The sequence below is a fragment of the Hydra vulgaris genome, chromosome 08 (assembly GCF_038396675.1).
Source record: "Hydra vulgaris chromosome 08, alternate assembly HydraT2T_AEP".
NCBI lineage: Eukaryota > Metazoa > Cnidaria > Hydrozoa > Anthoathecata > Hydridae > Hydra > Hydra vulgaris.
This window is the reverse complement of record NC_088927.1, coordinates 13,804,265-13,825,649: the sequence shown is the minus strand read 5'-3', so window position 1 is coordinate 13,825,649 and position 21,385 is coordinate 13,804,265. Positions and strand designations below refer to the sequence as shown.

General features: G+C 29.1%; 1 protein-coding gene across 4 annotated transcripts in view; it reads right to left on the bottom strand.

Annotated features, from left to right (window-relative positions):
• Positions 1-4,782: 4,782 nt before the first annotated feature.
• LOC105845704 (leucine-rich repeat serine/threonine-protein kinase 2) overlaps positions 4,783-21,385 on the bottom strand; it is a 56,056-nt gene continuing 39,453 nt past the window's right edge. For 3 of the 4 annotated variants that reach the window (XM_065803121.1, XM_065803123.1, XM_065803124.1), the window contains 3 exons: positions 13,281-13,435; positions 9,615-12,171; positions 4,783-5,976 (listed from right to left, as the gene is read on the bottom strand). In XM_065803121.1, coding sequence (XP_065659193.1) covers positions 4,937-5,976; positions 9,615-12,171; positions 13,281-13,435 — 3,752 coding nt within the window. In that variant the 3' untranslated portion in view covers positions 4,783-4,936. The remainder of the gene's footprint in view (positions 5,977-9,614; positions 12,172-13,280; positions 13,436-21,385) is intronic. The other variant, XM_065803122.1, reaches the window with a different exon arrangement.

The following is a 21,385-nucleotide window of genomic DNA, read 5'->3' as shown; positions in this document are numbered from 1 at the left end:
TTAGGATACCCCGGATATCAAAAAAAATCTTCGGGATAACCCGATAATAAATCCGGATTAAAAACATCCGACCCGGACAGCACTTATGCATAGTTACTAACCAAACTTTAATGTTAATTTCCCAAGTTTTGACATTATATTTTATCATAGTTAAAACAAAAAAACAAAAAAAAATTGGAATGTATTTCTACTGCCTATGATGAGTGGATTGTGTTGATGCGAAACGACAAGCAAAATGATGATGATATTGCGAATGACTAACAGAAACGCTATTGTTAAAAAATTACCAGCAGTAGAATCTTTGGGTGGATATTTAGTTTTTACGAAGCAGATGTGGTGTAGTGGTTAGAGTTCTAGTATCAGAACTGGAGGTCCGTAGTTCGAAGCCGGCTCTGACCTTATATGGATCATTGATAAAGAAAGAGGCGTGAACTTCCTGGTTAAATGCTACTTTGCGGTGCTGTGTTAAGAGCGAAAGGACTTCTTGGAGCACTTAAATAAAAGTAATAATAAAAAAAAGATATAAAAACTTATAATTTTTGCAGCAAATATCATCTTTTTCAATCCGCTAGCCATTTTAACATGCAGATTGTAATTTTATTTAGCTTTGTTTACTTTGATAATAGCGCAACAAATGTTTAAATTTAAATGTCTCAAGCTCACCTTGGAGAGCCGAAGCTCCTAAAAATTGGTATTTTAAACGCCTAATTGTGAAGACACCATCGGTTATAAAAATTCTTAAATATAAATTTTTTCTTCTATTCCAGAATGTAATATGCTGTTTTGATTAAGTTTATTGTCTTTTAAGGGCACTAGTCATATTTTGATCTATTTATTTCAGTAGTAATTGTTACGGTTACAAAGTGTTTTTGCTTCAAATTTTTTAACTTCAATAAGTGACTTATTTTATAAAGAGTTGCAGGAGTTAGATATCCAAAATTTTCAACAACATTTTCATTTCAAAGTAACACATCTTACTTCTCATTTTTTATCTGAGTCTAAATGAAGTTATTATTAAACAACAGTTTGAATAACTATTTAACTCACAATTTAATGTCGAAAGCATCTCAAACAATTCGAGTGGTTAACAACGATTGGGAAAGAGTATTAAATCTTTAGAATGGAAAAAATAATCATAACTAGTTTACATAACAAAATCGTTGAATTCAAACTAAATAAAATATAAACAAAACATCTTAACTCACTTGTTAAACAGGTATGTTTTTAAATTGTGTTTTATTTACTTTTTGTTAGTTTTTTTATTTAAAACTTTATTTAAAAAAACTGTTTATCATTCTGTCATAATATTCTACTACTGATTGGTTTTTTTGTTTAATGTAAAAAGGGTCTTCCATTAAGTACGTACCCAGGTATGGGGGGAGGTGGGGTTACCCAAAAATGTACGAGTGCGTACAAGGGGGTTCATTCTATATCTCTCCTAAAACTTTTATTTTTTCGTTTTTTTAAAACGAGTTTAAAAAATTATTATGTTATGTAACAAAAAAATGTCAAATTAACGGAAGTTATTTCGTTTTTCATGTTTTAAAAATTTATGCGTTGGCGAAGTGTGGGGGTTGATTTTGTAATAAATAATGCATACGTACACAGTAAGGAGGAGGTGGTGGTGGTGGTGGTGGGTTAGAAAAAATTTGGATGAATTACGTTGATGATGAAATACGTTGAGATGGTGTCCTAAAACAGTAATTTTATTTCGTACGTACCTATTGTATGGTATATGTTTTATAGAAATTAGTTTTACTCAGCTTTCTATATATAACAAAGAGAATCATGTCACAGCACTAATCAGGGCCAACAACATTGTAGAGAATGGAGGTGTGGGGTAGGGGTAGGGGAGGAGGAGGGTGGACAGAGGAGCATCCTTCACTAGGGTATTGCGATATCACTGCCGAACTATCGAAGTATCAAATAACACTGAACTATTGGTAGTAATGATATTGAAAGAGCGATATCAAAAAACTCAATTTCAATATCGAGTGTTTGAAAGTGAAAACATTTTTTCCAATAATGAAAATTGTTCTCATCACTACCGAAGTCCCTTTTGCCACTACCGAACTCAATATCAACAAAAAAAAAATGGTTATAATACGAATTTTTTTAAATAAATTTAATTAAAAACATTTTGTCCTAAATTAAAAAACTTCAAACCATAATAATTTTACCTGAACATTTGACATCTTATTAAAATTAAATTATGTAAATTTAAGTTAAAATAATTCTCTTTTAAAAATTTTATTAAAATTGAATTATACAGTACAATCTCTTTAATTCGAATCTCCTTAAGGTGGTCGTCTGGTAAAAAAATCAAAAATACAATTTGGGGGAAAGTTTATTTTATTTTTCAACATTAGGAAGTTATATTTGTATGACAAAAAAAAAAAAAAAAAATATTTTTAATGCTGAATCAGCAAAAAAATAATTAAATGTCACTTTCTTAAACAAAGAGTTCTAGCTATCTGTACATTTTGCATTAAGTTTGGTTTTTTATGCAGGATATATATAAAATTAGTATGTGAACCAGTAAAAATTTATAATTATGTTTAGATCCATAATGGCAGCTTTACGTATTTGGGGAAATTAAAAAAGGGGTAAAGTTCAACAAAAACCAACCCATATTTCCTAAAATGCTCAAAGAATTAATTAGATTCTGGTTCACATACTAACTTATACACAGATGAACAAACCCTGAAAATTTCATTCAAAAATGATTTATAGAAGCTGAGATATTTGTGTTTTAGGTCTGAAATATCACAAACGGAGAAAACCAACAAAATAAAATAATTAAAATGATCCTTTAGAATAAAATCTCCTCCTTCCTGGTGTTTTTCTTTATCAATAAATCCTTTCCTTATAGCTCTTAACTTTTTTATTTTGTTCTTTACAGTATCTGTTGATTTTTTTTGTATATATTTGACTTTTTTACTATCAAATACTAAAGCACGATCAATAAAATATTTTCCTGGTGTTAAACAAAGATTCTTCAAAACATTAGCTAGAGCTAAATATCCATCATTAAAACTTACTACTGATGAAAACGTACACATTTCTAGTACATCTTTTGAAACAAACGTATATTTTGGGCATTTCCGCCAGAGAATCTGATTAAACCCTTCGTTTGCATTTTGGCCTTTTGCCTTAAATCAATAAAAACCTTTTCAATTCCTTTTTTAATGACTTCAGGAATACCACCTTTTGAATTGTATTTAGACAAGTCTTTCTCAAAAAAGGTTGTTACAAGTTTGGTTATTAGTTTTGGCCCAAAACAACCAAAAATGATTGTTGCTAAGGGCGTTGCTAAGGGAAAAGGCTAGTACATGTCTTTACAGGAATTAAATTTTTGAAAAATTTAGTTAAAAAATATGTTTAAAAGTATATATTTTCTAAAAGAGCACAAATTTTTCTTTTAAACTGGACTATTAACAAAAACTTGATTTTTTAAATATTTTTTTACCAGACGACCACCTTAATTCGAAAACTTCCATAATTCGATTAAATGCAAAGTCTCCGTGAAATGCGTTTAAGAAAAATAAACTTTCTATAATTCGAAAGTCTCTCTAATTCGAACTCTTATTTTCCCCCATAAAATTCGATTAAGTGGAGCATTTGTAAAGTTAATGGGTTTAAATGGTGTAAATATCAGGTTCTTTTAATTGTTTGTTTTAAGTATTGGTTATAATTCTTTAAAAAAAAATAGTCTAACGAGTTTTTATAATATTGTATGAACTTTTTAAAACTCATCGTTTGTATTTCTCACAAGTGTTGGAGACTTGAGTTAAAACTATTTATTTTTATTAATAAAATATTAAAAAAACAAAAACAAATGTAATCTTGATTAAGCCTTAATACATATTTTGTCTCTGAGGAAACAAAAACCAATTTAAGAATGTTAATTTTTTTTGAAGAATTTCAAAAGGGTGGAGTGTTGTAAAAAATATGAACAATCATTTAAGATAGTATATTTTGTCTTGAAGCCAGGCTAACCAAAAGAGATGTTTGGTTCTTTTGATAGTGGCGATAATTTAAGTTTACACTATCAAACACCTTTAAAAGATACCGTTCAATACCGAACTTTTGAAAGTGTTGATATTTAAAAAACTTACTTTCAATTTCAATATCATAACTTTGGTAGTGATTGGTTATTAATACCGACCAGAATATAATACGGACTTTTCTCACTACTTCACTGCCGCCTTATTCTTCACTCCGACCCTCAGGAAAGTTTTTTTTTGATGTTTCAAATGACACATTTAGACATTGTGAAAGCTGCAAATTTAACTGTTCCCAGTGGTCACAAAACGTGTTATAGACGTTTTTAAAACGTCTCCAACCACCAAAAACATTTTTATTTAGTATAAGCATAAACATACCAAAGTTTGCAGTTTATACAATCCCTAAAAGCGTTATAAATGAAATGAAATTTTTTTTTTCCCGCGAGGTTTAAATCTATTTTATTTGCATTTGTGACTTGCTATATTTTGTTTTCCACTAGGGTTTCATTATTGACTCAAAAAGGCTCTTCATGCAAGTCAAAACTTTTAATAGTGCAATATGCTTTTCTGCAAATTGTTAGTGGAACAAGTCACAGTTCAAAAACAGACCTGGATCTTTTTGGTCTAAATCACCATTGCTACTTTGGAATATATATTTGGAATATGATTACAAAGAACATTCTTTTAAACACTTTTGTCTTTCTTATAATTTTTTATTTTTTTATTTTGATGACTTACATAAAAAACCTAACTAAATAATTCATAAAAATCAATATCTATAAATATTAAAAAAATATTAAAAACTTTTATAAAGAACCTTATACAATTTTATAATTTGTTTAATTATTTACAAAATCATTTAAAAAAAAGTTTATTTATAAATAGAATCTACTTTACATATTAGATTAGTACTAAATTTATAATACATATTAGATTAATTCTAAATTTTTATATTGATATGCCGGCAAAACATGCCAAACCAAAATTACTTTACCATTGCTTTCACCAGTATTCTCGGGTTCATAAAGCTTTTCATTGATCGCCGCTTCATCTTTCGGAATATCATCGTTAAAACAGACCAACGTGTTCATTCCGAAAGCGTTTTTATTTAACTCTTTTCCGGTACTAACAATAAGATACTTTACGTCATCATGACGTTCTGTCGGAATAAGCACAAGTTTTCTCAATTCCTTTGCGTACGGATGAAGTGTAAGCAAAAGTATGATCTTAAACTTTTTTTTTTGCACCTCATAAATAAGAATGTGTCCACTTCCAGTACCAACCCACAGCATGTTAACAACTGAACACATACACGTCACCCTGAGATCGACGTTAAGAGCTTTTGGTGAACACGAGAGTATATCATTGCGACAGCTGAATGTATGTAAGATTTCTTTAGTTTCCGCACTATGAAGATAAATTTCAGGACTGTTTTGAAAAGAAATAAAAAATATTTTTTTGTTGAATGAGTAAACTATTTCTTGAACTTTTCTTTCCGTATGGCATGGCTTCATTCCTTCTTCTTCCTTTTTCAAATAACAATAAGCAATAGAACGCCCGACCGACCAAACAACCGTTTCAAGCAAAAACACCAATGAAGTTACTGGAAGACATAACGCACTTATTTGAAAATCGTAAAGATTTTTTAACATACTCCCATTCAAAAAATTTTTTAAGGTAACTTTGGAACAGCGACCATTTAGAAATCCAAGACAAACCCATTCATCATTCGCAGAAATAGATAGAATATGAGAATCCTCCATTGTGTAGATTCTAAAAACACTGTACTTTTTTGCTTTATAAATTATTATTACGTCATCAAAGCTTCGTAATACAACGCAAACATATTTATCACTTATAGTGGTTATAGATGACATGTTAAAATTTTGTTGACTTAACTCTTCAGTATCAACTTTAAATTTTTGAACAATCCTAAAATTTTCCATGTTGATTACAATAACAAATTGGCCTAAAGAAAATATTTTATTTTACATCTAACAACAAAAAAGAGTGAAATACATTTGAATATATATACACACATACACATATATATAAATTTTTTTTAAATAATTCACCTCCCCAAAGCCGAAAAGGCCACTACAGATGAGGAGGCTACTTGTGGTCATAACCCTCTCTCAACTCTATAACTCCGAAACACGAACCTTGACGAACAAGGCCGGAGAAACAAGTTGAGCGCGGTACCACCAGGGACGTGATGGGAATCGAACTCGGAACCTCTCGCTTATGAAGCGAGCGCTCTACCACAACACCACTACCGCACCGACCTGCTCTACCACTACACCACTACCGCAAACATATTTAAAATATATATATATATATATATATATATATATATATATATATATATATATATATATATATATATATATATATATATATATATATATATATATATATATATATATATATATAATCTCTGAGTGTGTGATTATTACCATAATAGTTTTATCAGCTCCATTTGATTTATGTATCAAAGAAATATATAAATATTTTTATTATGTGTACTCCTTATTTATCTGATTTTAAATTATTTTTGTTTTTTTGCAAAAGATGATGGGAATTTTCATCTATACCCATTTGAATACATCCTGTTTATATTTGGGAAGAGGAGGTAAGGGGGGGGGGTTGTTTCACAAAAAGTATTGCCTGTGTATTTTAAATTAAAAACAATTTTTAATTTTTTTTAAAAGAATAGCAGTTTTAAAGTTTTCAGCCAAGATTTTTTATCTGTTGTCCGAAATTCAGTCAATGATCAGCAACAACAAGTAAATTAGCTTAGCTATCTTCTTCGTTGTTAGGGGTGTCCAAATATAAAATTGCTTAGAATCTCAAGGAGCGAAACATTTCTTGATGATATTACACAATGATGACACTCTACGAAATTTCTTTTCTTCCAGAAAATATTTATCACAATAAAAACATTATATTAGAAGTTTGCTTAGATTGCAATTATTTTTTACTTTGTATAACAGAAAGTTATACAATTTGCGCTGGACGGAAAATTTCCAAACTGATGACATTTATTATCTGGAAGATAAATATATTTTCAAAAAATTAAATAATTGATAGAAATGTTATCGTGAATTATTCTTATTACATAACTAATGTATGTAATAAAAATAATTCACGATAACGTTTTTATTAATCATCTAACTTTTTGAAATATATTTATCTTCCAGATAAATAATGTCATCAGTTTGAAAACTTGCTGTCCAGCGCAACTTTCTAAATTCAAGAGATGTTGAAGGCATCTGTAATAGATGCTGTTCTGTTGTAATATGCTCCAGTGGATCCACAACTACTTTGCGGAATAATACTTTGCAGCAGCTCAAATCGCGACTGAAAAAAAATTAAAACAATGGACAGTTATTTACAAAAAATGAGTCTTAAAGAAATTGTAGCTAATCTAGCTACATATGGTGTTTCAATTAATAATAAAATAGTGTCAACCTGTATGAAAGCGAATTTAAGAAAACCTATAAAACTGGCCTCATTAGGATTTATGGTTCCTGTCCAGCTGAAAGTTTAATGCAAAATATTAAGGATCATTTGAATTCATTTGGTGTCTGTATGAAAAGAGATGTAGTAGGTTCTACTCAAGGTAGTGCAGCTATCAACAAGAAGTTCATGCCATTAACGGACATAGTTGATCAGTTATGCTTTAATCATGCAATTCATTTTGGTGTATGCAACACATATACAAAAAAAAAAAAAAAAAGTCACAAACGTATCAATTCCCGAGTAAATAGACAAACGTATCAATTCCCGAGTAAATGGAGTAAATAGAGTAAATTCAGAAGAGGATGAATATGGAATTTATGATGATAATTTTAGTTTTGAATCAGTAAACAATGAGATTAATGTTGACTACCTTAAAATTTTGATGAATGCACAAAAAGTAGTGAAATTCATTAAAATCTCATCAGTTCGTAATCAAATTTTTAAAAGAAAGTTACTGAAGAATTTTTTAAAGAAATCGAACTATATCTGGATGTTTGCCATAGTTGGAATTCACTTTTTTCAATGACTGAGCCTTTGTTAAAAACTAAGTAATGTTTACTCTAGACATTTAATGAACTAAATACTCTTGATGTAATCAACAAGCTAGATTTTGAGTCATAAGCTTCATTACATGCCGCTTTAAAGCCTGCAAAACTAGCAGTGGAATTTCTTAGCAGAGAAAATGCAACGTTATTGATAGCAGATACTACTGTTGAATTCATGCATTAATTGCATCTTTATTGCATTAAAGTTTAAAAAGCACATCGATGAAAGAATTAAAGGAAATGTTATGCAGTTGTTAAGGAAATGTATTGCAGTTGCCTAAAAGATCCTTCAGTTGTTTCATTAAAAAATAATTTAAATTTTGCTGGAAAACTTGAGTTTAGGCTTTTTGGATTTATTTCTAATGATGAGGAACCACTAGTAGCTGAAACACCATGTACAACATCGGAAAGTTCACCTGTTTCTCTTAAGAATGTATTAAACGCACTTCTCAATAAAAATCACACTTGCCCAAATCTACTGATCAATTCAAATATTATTTAACAAGAAAAACCCAAAGCCACGATTAACTGCAGGTTTATTTTAAATTTTTGTAAACCTTATGTTTATAGAAATGTTAAGCTATTTAAAATTTCTCTCACTTTTGTTTATTGTGGTATATAATATCTTTATATATTATATCTTTATATATTGTATATCTTTACATATTATATATTATATATCTTTATATATGTTATATATTATATTTCTTTATATATGTTATGTATATGTTAAAAAATTAAAAAAGATTTAAAAAAAGAAAAATTAAATGTGCAAGTGCAAGGATTTAAACCCCTGCAATGTACTTCAGAAGCACAGCAAGCTAACCACTTCAGCCACTAAGGCACACTAATTTAATAAATTTTAACACTATTTAATAAATAAAAGAAGATATAAATTTGTAAAATGACAAATAAATGCTATAAATCAAAATTAAGGAGATTTTGCCACATTACAATTTTCAAGTAAAAGTAAAACATTAAAGCTTGACATGTTTTAACATTACATAATTTGAAGTTTACATAAGATATTTGAACACACTTTGGTTTACATTTTCTTATAAAAAAAACTCTCTTGCCATTAACTCAGGTGTAATATCTGCTGTGAGTTCCATGTCAAACACTCACGAATAAGCATTAATAAGTTAAGCAATATTATATATGATATATATTATATTTATATGTATATTATATATAATATTTATATATATATATTTATATATTATATATAATATATATATATATATATATATATATATATATATATATATATATATATATATATATATATATGTATATATATATATATATATATATATATATATATATATATATATATCTATATACCTATATATATCTATATCTATATCTATATCTATATCTATATCTATATATATATATATATATATATATATATATATATATATATATATATATATATATATATATATATATATATACACACTATAAAAAATTCTTTATTCTATATTTATTATATAATAAAATAATAACTATATATGTATAAATTATATAACAAATTTACCTTCTTTGTCATCACATGCTATCCAAATTTGGTTATACCTTTTAACATAACACAAATCACAAGGGTTATGTGTAGAAGACAACGCTTTCAGTCCAAAAATTAATTGAAATGTTGGAGACAATGACAAATTTAAAATATCTTTAGCAGAAGGTCTTTTGAAAGGCTCTTGATGCCACATAGATAACATCAACTTTGTTAAATGAAGTAATCCATAAAATGCATCAAGAATGTCATAAAACTTTGGTCGAAGTCCTTTTTTGACATAGTGATCTATTTCATATACTTCTGCAACATCATGAAATGGCCTTCTATATGCAATTAACTCGTAAAGAAAAATTCCAAATGAGTATATATCAACACTTGAATTATATTCATCTAAAGATGATTGGTACAAAATCATTTCTGGAGCAGTGTACCCTTTGGTGCCAAAAAATGTTTTCATACCACTTGGACTCATGAAGTTCGCTGTACCAAAATCAGTTAATTTGATATTGATTTTTGCATTATGATTGAGCGAGAACAATAAAATATTATCTGATTTTATATCGCGATGAATAATATATTTTGTATGCATAAAAGCTACAGCACTTGCTATTTGCTGACAAATTCGAAACTTAACAATTCTAGGAATAACTTGGGGTTTTTTGTGAATGACAGATGATAAAGCACCATGACTTGCACGTTCCATCACAACACATAATTCTGGTTTCAGTGAGAAGCCTAAAAATTGAATTATATATGGATGATGACGCAATTTACTGAGCATCACAATTTCTTGTCGAATTTTGTAAAATTGATTCAATGATGATAAAATTTCATCTTTGTTGTTTATCTTGAATTTATAAAACTTTATAGCAGCTCTAATTTTATTTTTACATAAACCACTATATACTTTTCCAAATTGGCCTTCTCCCAGTTTGCATTTTTCATTTTGTTCGCATTGAAAATCGTTAGAAGTAAATTTCATTGTTTTTGGTAAATCTTGAAATGTAAGATCTGGACAAAACTCTTCTATGTTTACATTTTTTGGCACATGGTTATTTTCACAAGTTACATTTAAAGCACTTTCTTGTGAACATCTATACATTTTTTCAAAAGCAGTACTGATGTTTATTAGGTAAGGTTTTATATCCAAACTTGTACAAACAGGACATGCCAGAGAAGAAACAACAGTATCTGAATATGATAAACCCTCATACCACTCTTCCAAAAGTGTTCTTATATGATCAACAATATAGCTGAGAACACGATAGCCTAGAGGCGACTTAGATACACGTATTTCAATTGTTTCCTGATCTGGTTTCACCGAAATAAGTAACTGCTGTATGGAAAAATACAACTGTGGATGGTTAAATATAATACCTTCATTCCAGCAACTTAAATAGCCTTTGTCTAAAAGATAAGCCAGTTCATTGCAATCGTTGAAATATTCCTCATAGGCTTCATCATTATTTGAAAGCTCATTAATAAGTTGGGAATTGGTTTCATTGTCTTCTTCTGATAGTTTTTTTTCATGATCTTGCTTTGAAATAAATTCAGTTGTAGAATCTAAAGAACCAATACCAAAGTGTTCATCTACCCGCTGCATATAACAATCATTTTCATTAAAAGACAGCTTTGGAATATCTTTCTTAGGTTCATTAAATCTTTGAGTGCCATTATTTGAACTTGAATCAGTGTAAGTCACTTTAGATGTTATGTTAGTATCAGATTTGTGAATGATTTTTTCAAAATTTGTTTTTTTTTTACAATCAGTTTTAAGATTGCTTACACAATTATGTGTCATGCAGCTTGCCACATCGCTGCTTTTACTAACAGCAATACAATTATCATCGTATGATAAATCATTGCAACAACTGCAAAAATCATCATATCTATCTTTATTATCAGAGCTTACAAAACTAATCTCAGTTTCCTCAGCTGATGTTGTACTATTATGTGAACATTCTGACTGTAAATTTTTATTTTTGAATTGGTCTAAATTGTTTGTTAATTGTAAATGTGAATTGATAAATTTTGAGTTATTTTGCATGTTGGAGTTGTTAGAAAAATTTCTTTCAAAAAACTGTATATACCAACTGTTAACAGAAAAACGTTTTGATTCAGATAGTTCCAAACTTGTTTGAATTTGATTTAAACAAAGATTTTCCGGAGATTTGATATTTAAAGAGTGTGTGACATTTAGGTTTGAAGGTTTTTCACCTGCTTTGTAAAATGTAAAAGAATTTAACTTGTTTTTCTGTAAACTATCTACAAGAGAAGCTCTGGAAATTATTTCAATTTTTGGATTTGATAGCATTTCTTTCATTATCAACAAAAAACGAGTAATAAATCGAGTCCAAAAACCATATGGTACATAATTAAAAAAGTAGTATCGAGTAAGCAGGCTACTTAATTTGATTGATGTTGCAGATATTGGAGCAAAGACAGGAAGTTTTGGTGGAACAAGAACCCTATGATCATCAATTTCACAAGCAATTTGGAAACGCCATAGTAACCTTAAATACTTTTTTATTGTGTCTTGATTCTCGCTGTCCCAATCTTTTCCTAAAACAAACTTGAAAACAAAAAAAATTATTTTGATAAAGAATAAAATCAACATTAGAAATAAAGTATTAAAATCAACTTAAAATCAATATAACAAGAAACTTAACAAGAAGAAGTATAAAACAACAATAAAATCTAATTTCTAAATTGATATATATATATATATATATATATATATATATATATATATATATATATACACATATATATATATATATATATATATATATATATATATATATATATATATATATATATATATATATATATATACTTTAAACATCTTCGCTTCCCTGGTGTCCCTGTTGATGTTTTGATTTGTCAAAGTCACAAAAGGAGCCCTAATTTACGAATTTGAGTTAACTATCCTATTGCTTGGGATGCCATGCTTTATCTATGAATGAGTCAAGTCCTTTTTAAACTTAAATGCTCAAATCCTCAAATAACCAAAAATATTAAACATAAAAAACCATCATCATAACCTAACTGTTTCAATATAACTTTCACAAATATTTGTGGTCTTCAAAGAAACTTTCCACCTCTTGCAAAATTTACCACACTTGATTGCTATTGTAAAAATAATTTGTATTTGGCTGTACCTTCTTCAGATCTCAGATAGATCTTAGCCATCAAAGATCTTTAGATATTGATGGTTATTGTCATCTAATTTGCAAAGATTTTAATAGTCACATTCTTGGATTTAACATTACACATCAATTCACCTATTGGTGGAGATTTGAATCCTCTGACTATTTTTATATGTGCTTTCGCTTATCACTTTTTTTTCTTTATTGTTTTTCTTCTCAAGAATGTACTCTTTTAGATATAATTTCTTACCCTTATTCTTTACCCTATGCCAATATTGTTGTTATTGGTGACTTCAACGCTCATCACACTGAATATGTTGGGTCTAGCACCACCTTCCATGCTGTCTCTAATAAGGAAGTGAGTAGTGAGGCAATAACTTAGAGGTAAACAGGAAGGTGTATATAAAATAAACCAAAATAAATGATGAGTTTTAAAGTTTAGGTTAGTTATATATTATGTATACCAAAAGAAGTTGGATTTCCAAAAAAAAAAAATTTCTAAAATATTAAGAATGGCTTTGTTCACTCTTACCCGAACATTTTTTCTTTCTATGATACCATTTTTAATATGAGTGTTATCATAATCTATAGAAATAAATTTTGCCATTAATTTGCAAACCCATGATGGACTGATGAAAATAATATTGTTCAAACCTTCATTTGCACAATCAAAATAAAGAATAGTACCTAAAGTAAAAATAAATAAATTATATATATATATATATATATATATATATATATATATATATATATAAATATAAATATAAATATATATATATATATAAATATAAATATATATATATATATATATATATATATATATATATATATATATATATATATATATATATATATATATATATATATATATATATAATATATATATATATATATATATACATATACATATATAATTTAGTAGAAAATCACATATCAAACTTTTATCATTTAACATTGTGTTTCATCAATTAAGACTCATCAGAAATGAATGTTCAAACTAATAAAACTTTAATTTATACCAAAAATTAAATTATAGGAAGTCATAAATGTCTTAGCTACTGTAAATTTTCACATACATGTGGAATAACTCAAAACGACAATCTCAATTGCAAACCAAATGCCTAATTGTCTCCAAAAAGCTTTTTGTAGTCGCAGACTAATTTTATGGAAAACACTGTATCTTGCATACATTTGTCCACATCTAGATTTTGCAGTACAGGTTTGGTCTCCTCACCTGAAAAAAGATATTGCAGTTATAGAGAAAGTCTAAAGAAGTGTAGCAAAAACAATACCTGAGATAAAACATCTACCATATGAAAAAAGATTACAAAGGCTAAAACTAACATTACTTGAGGATGGCAGGAAAAGAGGTACCTTATCCAACAGTTCAAATTTACTCACCAGATTGATGAAGTCAACTTTCCCTCAAACTCTACTAAATTCAACAACAAATTACAATCTCTGTGGACACAATCAGCAACTTTTACCTGAACAATCAAAAGTTGCATTATACGAGAAATTTTTTTTACAAATAGAGTAAAAAAACACTGGAACGCTCTTTCACAGGAAGCAATTCATTCGCCTTCTGTACATTTATTTAAAGAATTTGTATCATTGCTATCTTGAACAGTTGCTTATTGTGGCTAACCTGGAGAACATAGAGAAGCCTGATGAAATGAAGAATGAAGGAGCTCTTTTTCATTGGTTTAGATTACATTGACACTATAAGATGTACATAGAATTGTTTTTGTATTCTCCAATATAAACATGATAGGGCATGGGTTATTTAATGTACACTTGTACTTATATGGATTTACACTAATTTAAAAAAAAAAAAAATGCTGACATAATTATAAATAGAATTTTTTAGAATTGTTTACTTTTGCATAAATACAATTTTAATGGGGGATTTAGTGTAATTATTTTTTGAACTCACTTATTTTTATGGTTTTTGAAGGAGAAATGCATTGTCATGCCTGCATATAGAAATTAATTCCGATTTTTTGTTTTTAAACATTCTTGGTTTGTATGTGTAATTATTTCAAATTTTTCTTGTAGGCATTTTTTCAATAATCTTGTAAGCAATTATTTCAAATTTTTCTTGTAGGCATACTTTTTATTTTTAAAGGATTGATTATAGTTGGCAAAACGTTCTTTCCATTCACCCTCTGTTAAGCCAGTGTATTGTTATCAGGTAGATTCTTATTTTTTTTCACAAAAAGTGTGGTATATAAATTTACATTTACATACCACACTTTTTGATAAACATTTTCCACTCATTGGACAATTATTTTTTTCTTGTTTAGCAAAGCATTATTGTTATCTTTTATAATTCTTTTGATATTTTTGTGCAACTGTAGCTAACTTTAATTTTATTTCGATTAAAAAAGTTTATGTAATCAATATATGTAATCAAGTTTATGTAATCAATAAGAGGGTGGGAAGTATTTATCAACCATTTTTAAAAACACTTTTCCTATGTTAGTGAAATTTTTTTTATAATAACTGAGTCAACATATTCCACAAATTTATGAAAATTTACAGTAGCTAAGACATTTATGACTTCCTGTTTTTTTTGGTTTAAACTGAAGTTTTATTAATTTGAACATTCATTTCTGATAAGCCTTAATTGATGAAACACAGTGTAAACCGAAAAAGTAATTTTCTACTAATTTATTATAGCTCTTTTTTTATTTTTTTCTTTAAAAACATCTTTGCTTCCAACAAGGCTGCAAGCAACCATTAACTAGAGTTGGAAGTTACTGAAAGAAAAAAGATGAAGACTGTTGAGCAAGATAACGATTGACAGACGACTTAAAGGATTGCAAATTATATGAATCAAGAAAGCAAGATAAAGCAACAACAAAAAAAAATTATATGAATCAGAAAGCAAGATAAAGGAAGCGAATTCCAAAGAACTGATGTTCGAGGAAAAAACTAGACAAAAAAGAGTTTTTGGAGCACTTACGAACAGTCACAGAAAAAGGATGAGACTTAATTGAATGACGAGTAACACCAGAATGAATTTTAGTAGATAACACAAGAGACGCTAGCTCTTGTGCCATCTACTAAATCTCCGGTGAACACTTCTGCAAGACTATAACAGGTATGTTGTCCGGGCCACAAGCTTTAGAAGAGTCTAAGCAGGAAATCACTTTAGATACAGAAGCTTAACAGATACAAATGTCAAGCAATAGATCAACCTGTTTGACGGCTATATCAGGTAAAACGCAACTAGTGGAATCAAGAGATAATATTGATGAAAACTTCTTAAAAAATAATTCAGCTTTGTATTGAGGTGAGGTGACTAAGTCTGAACTATACAAGAGAGGTGGAATTACAAATTTGCCCTTATTATTGATACTTTTTAAGATTCTCCAGAAGTCATAAGAGCCTAATTTTTGTGATGAAATAAGAGATTTCATGACCTAAGAATAGTGAGCTTTGACGTTAAACCTAAACAACAAAACCTTCTTACAATGACTTCTAGCAGTAACAAGCAGACGTCTGTTTTCTGGAGGATTGTTTCACTGATAGATATGGAGGTAACGATTTCGATTAGCAGTTGCAGCAATGTCAAGCCTCACTCTTTCCCATGGAGAAAAGTGAGATTTGACCTGGAATCATCAAGAGGGAATAAAAGATTTCATACCAGCCTAAATTCACGAAGTGTAAGAAGCATATTTGTCAACAGGAAGATGAAAGATTTCTACAGTGCATTCTTGAGATGAAGGAGAGCAATATAGAACAAAGAGAAAGGCGATAGAGTGAAGTGGTACTAAACGAAAGCACACGAAAGAGTAGTCTGTGAATTCAAACCTATTTTCATGAAAAATGGGTGAATTCTTATGAATGTAAATGCCCAGGCCAAGCATGTGACTATTGGAGTCTTAACGAATTAAAGGAAGATAACCATTAACACTAAGATTACAAGATGAGACAGCTGAACTCAAATTAGTCTCACAAAGACTAAGTTGGAACTTTGCAAGAGATAAGACTCAACAGAAGAAAAGTTATTTCCAAGACCACGAATATTAGCGAATGATAGGTTTAGAGAACTTGGTGATGACGATGGTTTTTTGTGTTTCATAGTTTTTGGTACTTTATTCATTTTTAAATTTGTTAAAGAACTTAACTCAAAGCATAAATAGTACTCAGAACACTGTTTAATAGCCCAAGCAATTGCCTCATTACTATTAATAAACCCTAAGCCATAATAAAGGTCTCCAAATGTGGCCTTGGCAATGCACACCAAAAGTAAAAACAGGGACACCACCCATGCGCAACATGGCACTGTTAATACTTTGATATTTTTCAGTTGTTGATGGAATCAGTCTCTCTGAGAGCTACCACAGAGTTCAGGAAACCGACTTCCATCCGGCCTCAGAACCATAAAACTGAGTTTTAAAGCTGTACCCTCATTAGGAGATAATAGAATGAGTCACAAGCAAAACCCATGTATTGAGTCAAGAAGATCCAGCATTTAACAGTTAAGTGATGCTAGGGGGAATTAAATAGGCAAGTAAATTATAAGACTTTTATTATTAATTTTTATGCAAACTTAAGAAATAGGAAAGTAACAAGGCAGATTTTGCCAGTTTTTTTATAATCTGCTGGATTAACTAAAAAATCACCCTAACCTAGAATAAAATACTATAAAGCTAAAACTTTGCACAAGTGAACATAAACATAAGATACTTTACCAAAAAATAAGCCCCATCATCTGGAGCATCGGAACTTTTGTGTACTTTTGTGAACTTTTGTGTACTTTTAGGCCTAATCAAAAAGAGAAAATAATTTTTATGGTCAAAATTTTTTTCTTCAGAAGTATACTTTTCATATATTGTTGGAAAGATAATTTAATGCTGATTCATATTCCTATAAGAACTCTGGGTTGAAAATAAAAAATTGATAAGATATGCTTCTTACATTAACACAACGTTATATAGATTCAATGAACTTTACAGTACCCATAGGCATTAAAATATTTGATAATACATGGTAAGTTAATCATGCATGTTGTAAAGGTTTATATTTTTATTAAATAATTTAGTAAACATTTTAAATTAATAGTTAAAAGTTATATGATGATTAAGTGTTTTTTGTTTATTTAAGCTGTAATGCCTAACTTTTCAAAGAAATAGTAAAAAACATTATTTAGTAACTTATTTCACTTATTTTGAATTTCTTTTACTATTAATAAAAACTTTATTTTTAGTATTGAATTAGATTCAAATCTTTAATAGTACATTTATTAATCTATTAATACAAGAGTTGTAAACATGGTTTTAGTTTTTAGGCTTTAGTTCTTAGGTTTTAGCTTTTAGGTTTTAGTTTTTAGGTTTTAGTTTTTAGGTTTTAGTTTTTAGGTTTTAGTTTTTAGGTTTACACGATCATAATGATTATACTTTTGAGTGGTTTACTGCAAAGTCATATAGTCGGTATTCTGCATTTTTGTAGATGCAAATATATTGATTTATTTTTAGATGGCTCAAATTGCCATTGAAGAAAAATATGCAAACAAACATTTATTATTGACAAAACACTCAGTAAAGAGTCACATGTCATTGTCAAGTTGAAGGTATTAAAAACACTAATAAAGTTCAGCAAAAAAAAAGAGAAGTGGAAGATTTAAGGGCGTACTTCAATTCTATGAAAAATCAGAGCTCGATAGGTAGAGTTCTAGTTCATTATAGCAGCAGAAGGACATTTTTGACTGGAAAAAAGATTGTTTTCTTAACAAAAAAAAATGATGACAATAAAAGAAGCAATAAAGTAACAACTTTAAACTTTCTAAACGTTTAAAACAAAAAAAGAAAACGTCCGATTTAGTTACAAATCACGGTGTTAATATACTATCTTATTTAGGATCTAGTAACATTTGCTTTCAGATGATTAAATTTAAACCTTACAGAGAAATGCCTTCTCCGATTGCACTTCCCAGAGTATTAAATTTTAACTTGTTATGGCAAAGTGGCTGGTTTCTCAGTTCCGCTGAGTACCCATGGCCAAACTGATCAGGTTTTATGCAACTAGATACAACTGAAACAAAGATTTGTCCGCAAAAATCATTAATTTCATTCCTCCCAATAACTGATCTCAATCCTTCTGATTAAACATGCATTTATTTCACCCTTCGTTTTGTTATAGATCAGGATGAAAAATTGAACATGTCAATACCTTATGTAACTTTTTACCAACCATTATGGATAAAAGCAACAGCAATCATTAAAGAAGAAAATTTAAATATAGTATGCAGATTGGGTGGATTTCATACCATAATGAGTTACATTGGAAGCGTTGGCAAACTTATGGGAGGTTTTATCTGGTTTGGAATAATTGTTTAATGAGATATACGCAGAAAATAGTATTATACATTCGATGTCTGGAAAAGCTACTACAAGGTTGCTTTGAGCGCACACTCTAGCAGAAAGTGCCCTTAAAATTATACTACTGGTTATCCTTGTTAATGGTGGAGAGATTAATCTTTCCTCATTTCAACCTATTTTTGAAAAAGCAATGAAAAGTACTTTAACTGAAGACAAAGTTTGTAGAAACAAAACAACTTATCACTGTTTCAAGTAAAGTAGACAATTCATCAAATCTCTGAAATCACATTCTAGAACTGCAGAACTCTGGCTTCAATATACAGAATATGTTACAATCGCAAAAAACTTCATTATTGTAGAGCATCAAATTGATCTTTTTACCTACATACAACAAAGCTTATAATAAACTAATTTGCTGCAACTGGGTACATAAATTACGCCAAGAGTGCCAGAATTTATTCTCAAGAAATGTAACACTAGTGTCTCAAAAGTTCTTGGTTTAGTGCCTACTTTATAATGGATCACATGCTTTAAGAATACCAGCCATTAATGCATTCTGTAAAAAGTAGAGGCAGCTTAACGTAAGGATGTGGACTAACAGAAAGTGTCTTTGGGTGCTTAGTTTAAACTCCAGTGCGGCTATACACGAAGTCATGACAACTCTAACGGATGTAAATAAAAAACAAGAAAACAAAACAAAGAAATGGAGTTGGCAAGACGTGCAAGGGATTTTTTAGACTGCAAAAATTTTTAAAGTGGTTAAGGAGATGAAATCTGCTTTTATATCAAGACTCAAACTTGCATTCTCTATCAACAGGTCTTGTCTCCATCATTGGAAAGGTATAAGGTGTGAAAATTGGAAAGATATAAAATGTGAAAAAGCTATAAAATAGAATTGATGATCCATAACAAGTTAGAAAATTTAGTTATCACCGAAGCTAAAATCAGACATCGAGACCAAATAAAACTACTGAATAGATTGCATAATGTAATAAAACTGAAGGAAGGCACCTATATACATGTTAACCCAACCGTTCTATTGACAAGACTTGCTGCAATTGCTCTAAGAGATGATGATGTTGAACACTATTTTAGTTATGAGTTGACTACCACACTTCTTGTGTTATTTAAAAACGGGGTGATGAGAAAACCATATAAATCATCACTGCAAAAAATTACTTTTACCTAAAGAGGTTCAATGCAAAGTAGATGAAATAAAAGCAAAATTTGTCAGATTCGTAATCGATGGTGGAGCTTTAATACATCGGGTAAGATAGGTAAAAGGATAAAATTTTGGCAAGATTTGCAAGTTGTACTTAACATACATCAAACACAATAATGATGTAGTATATGTGATATTTGATGGGCATGAAACTTTTTCAACTATATCAAGTGAGCATGCTAGAAGAAAAGAAGGAAAAAATCTGATCAATGTGCATGATGATAATACATTGCTGTTTGAGCAGGAGTGCTTTTTATTATCATAACAAAACAAAGAAGACATTAAACTGCTAGCAAAGCATCTTATGGCTGCAGGGCACCAAGTGCATATATGCCCAGGTGATGCTGATATAAAAATTGTTTCAACTGTTTTACAGCTAGCATTAAATAGCGAAGTTGTAGTTGCAGCTGATGACGCTGATATAGCTGTTATGCTTTTGTATCATTGGAGATAAAACATCTATAATGTCTATTTCATGTCCGGAAAGGGTAATCATCTCTGGAGCATCAAAGAATTAACTCTTACAACCAGTGAGTTTAAAGAGCACTTATTACTTGTACATGCATGGTCAGTATGTTGCCACTGCAACATACTGAAAAGGAAAACCCAACATTTTAAGTCTTCTAAGAAATTCTAATATGCTCCAAGAAATATTACCATTAATGACAATCTTTTGAACAGATAAAGATGCAGTTGGTAAAGCAGCATTTAAAATTATTTACAATGGAGCACTAGTTAAAACATTGACAAAATTAAGGTTCGTTTACTATATTATAAGTTATGTATTATAAATATATTATAAATTTACATATATTATAAACTACATACATACGAAAATTTATAATATATATTACTTTATATATTAGAAATTTACATAATCTACATTATATACTATGAAACTAAGATGTTTATTATTACTATAATGTATAATCTTTCCTTTGTAGATATCAAAAGTATTTGGAAATGACTTGCAAATGTATAATTGAACCTCATAAGTTACCACCAACTAAAAAAGTGGCATACTCACATGGGTTACACATCCATCTTCAAGTTATTGAATGGAAGTTACTTGATGGGCTTTTGATC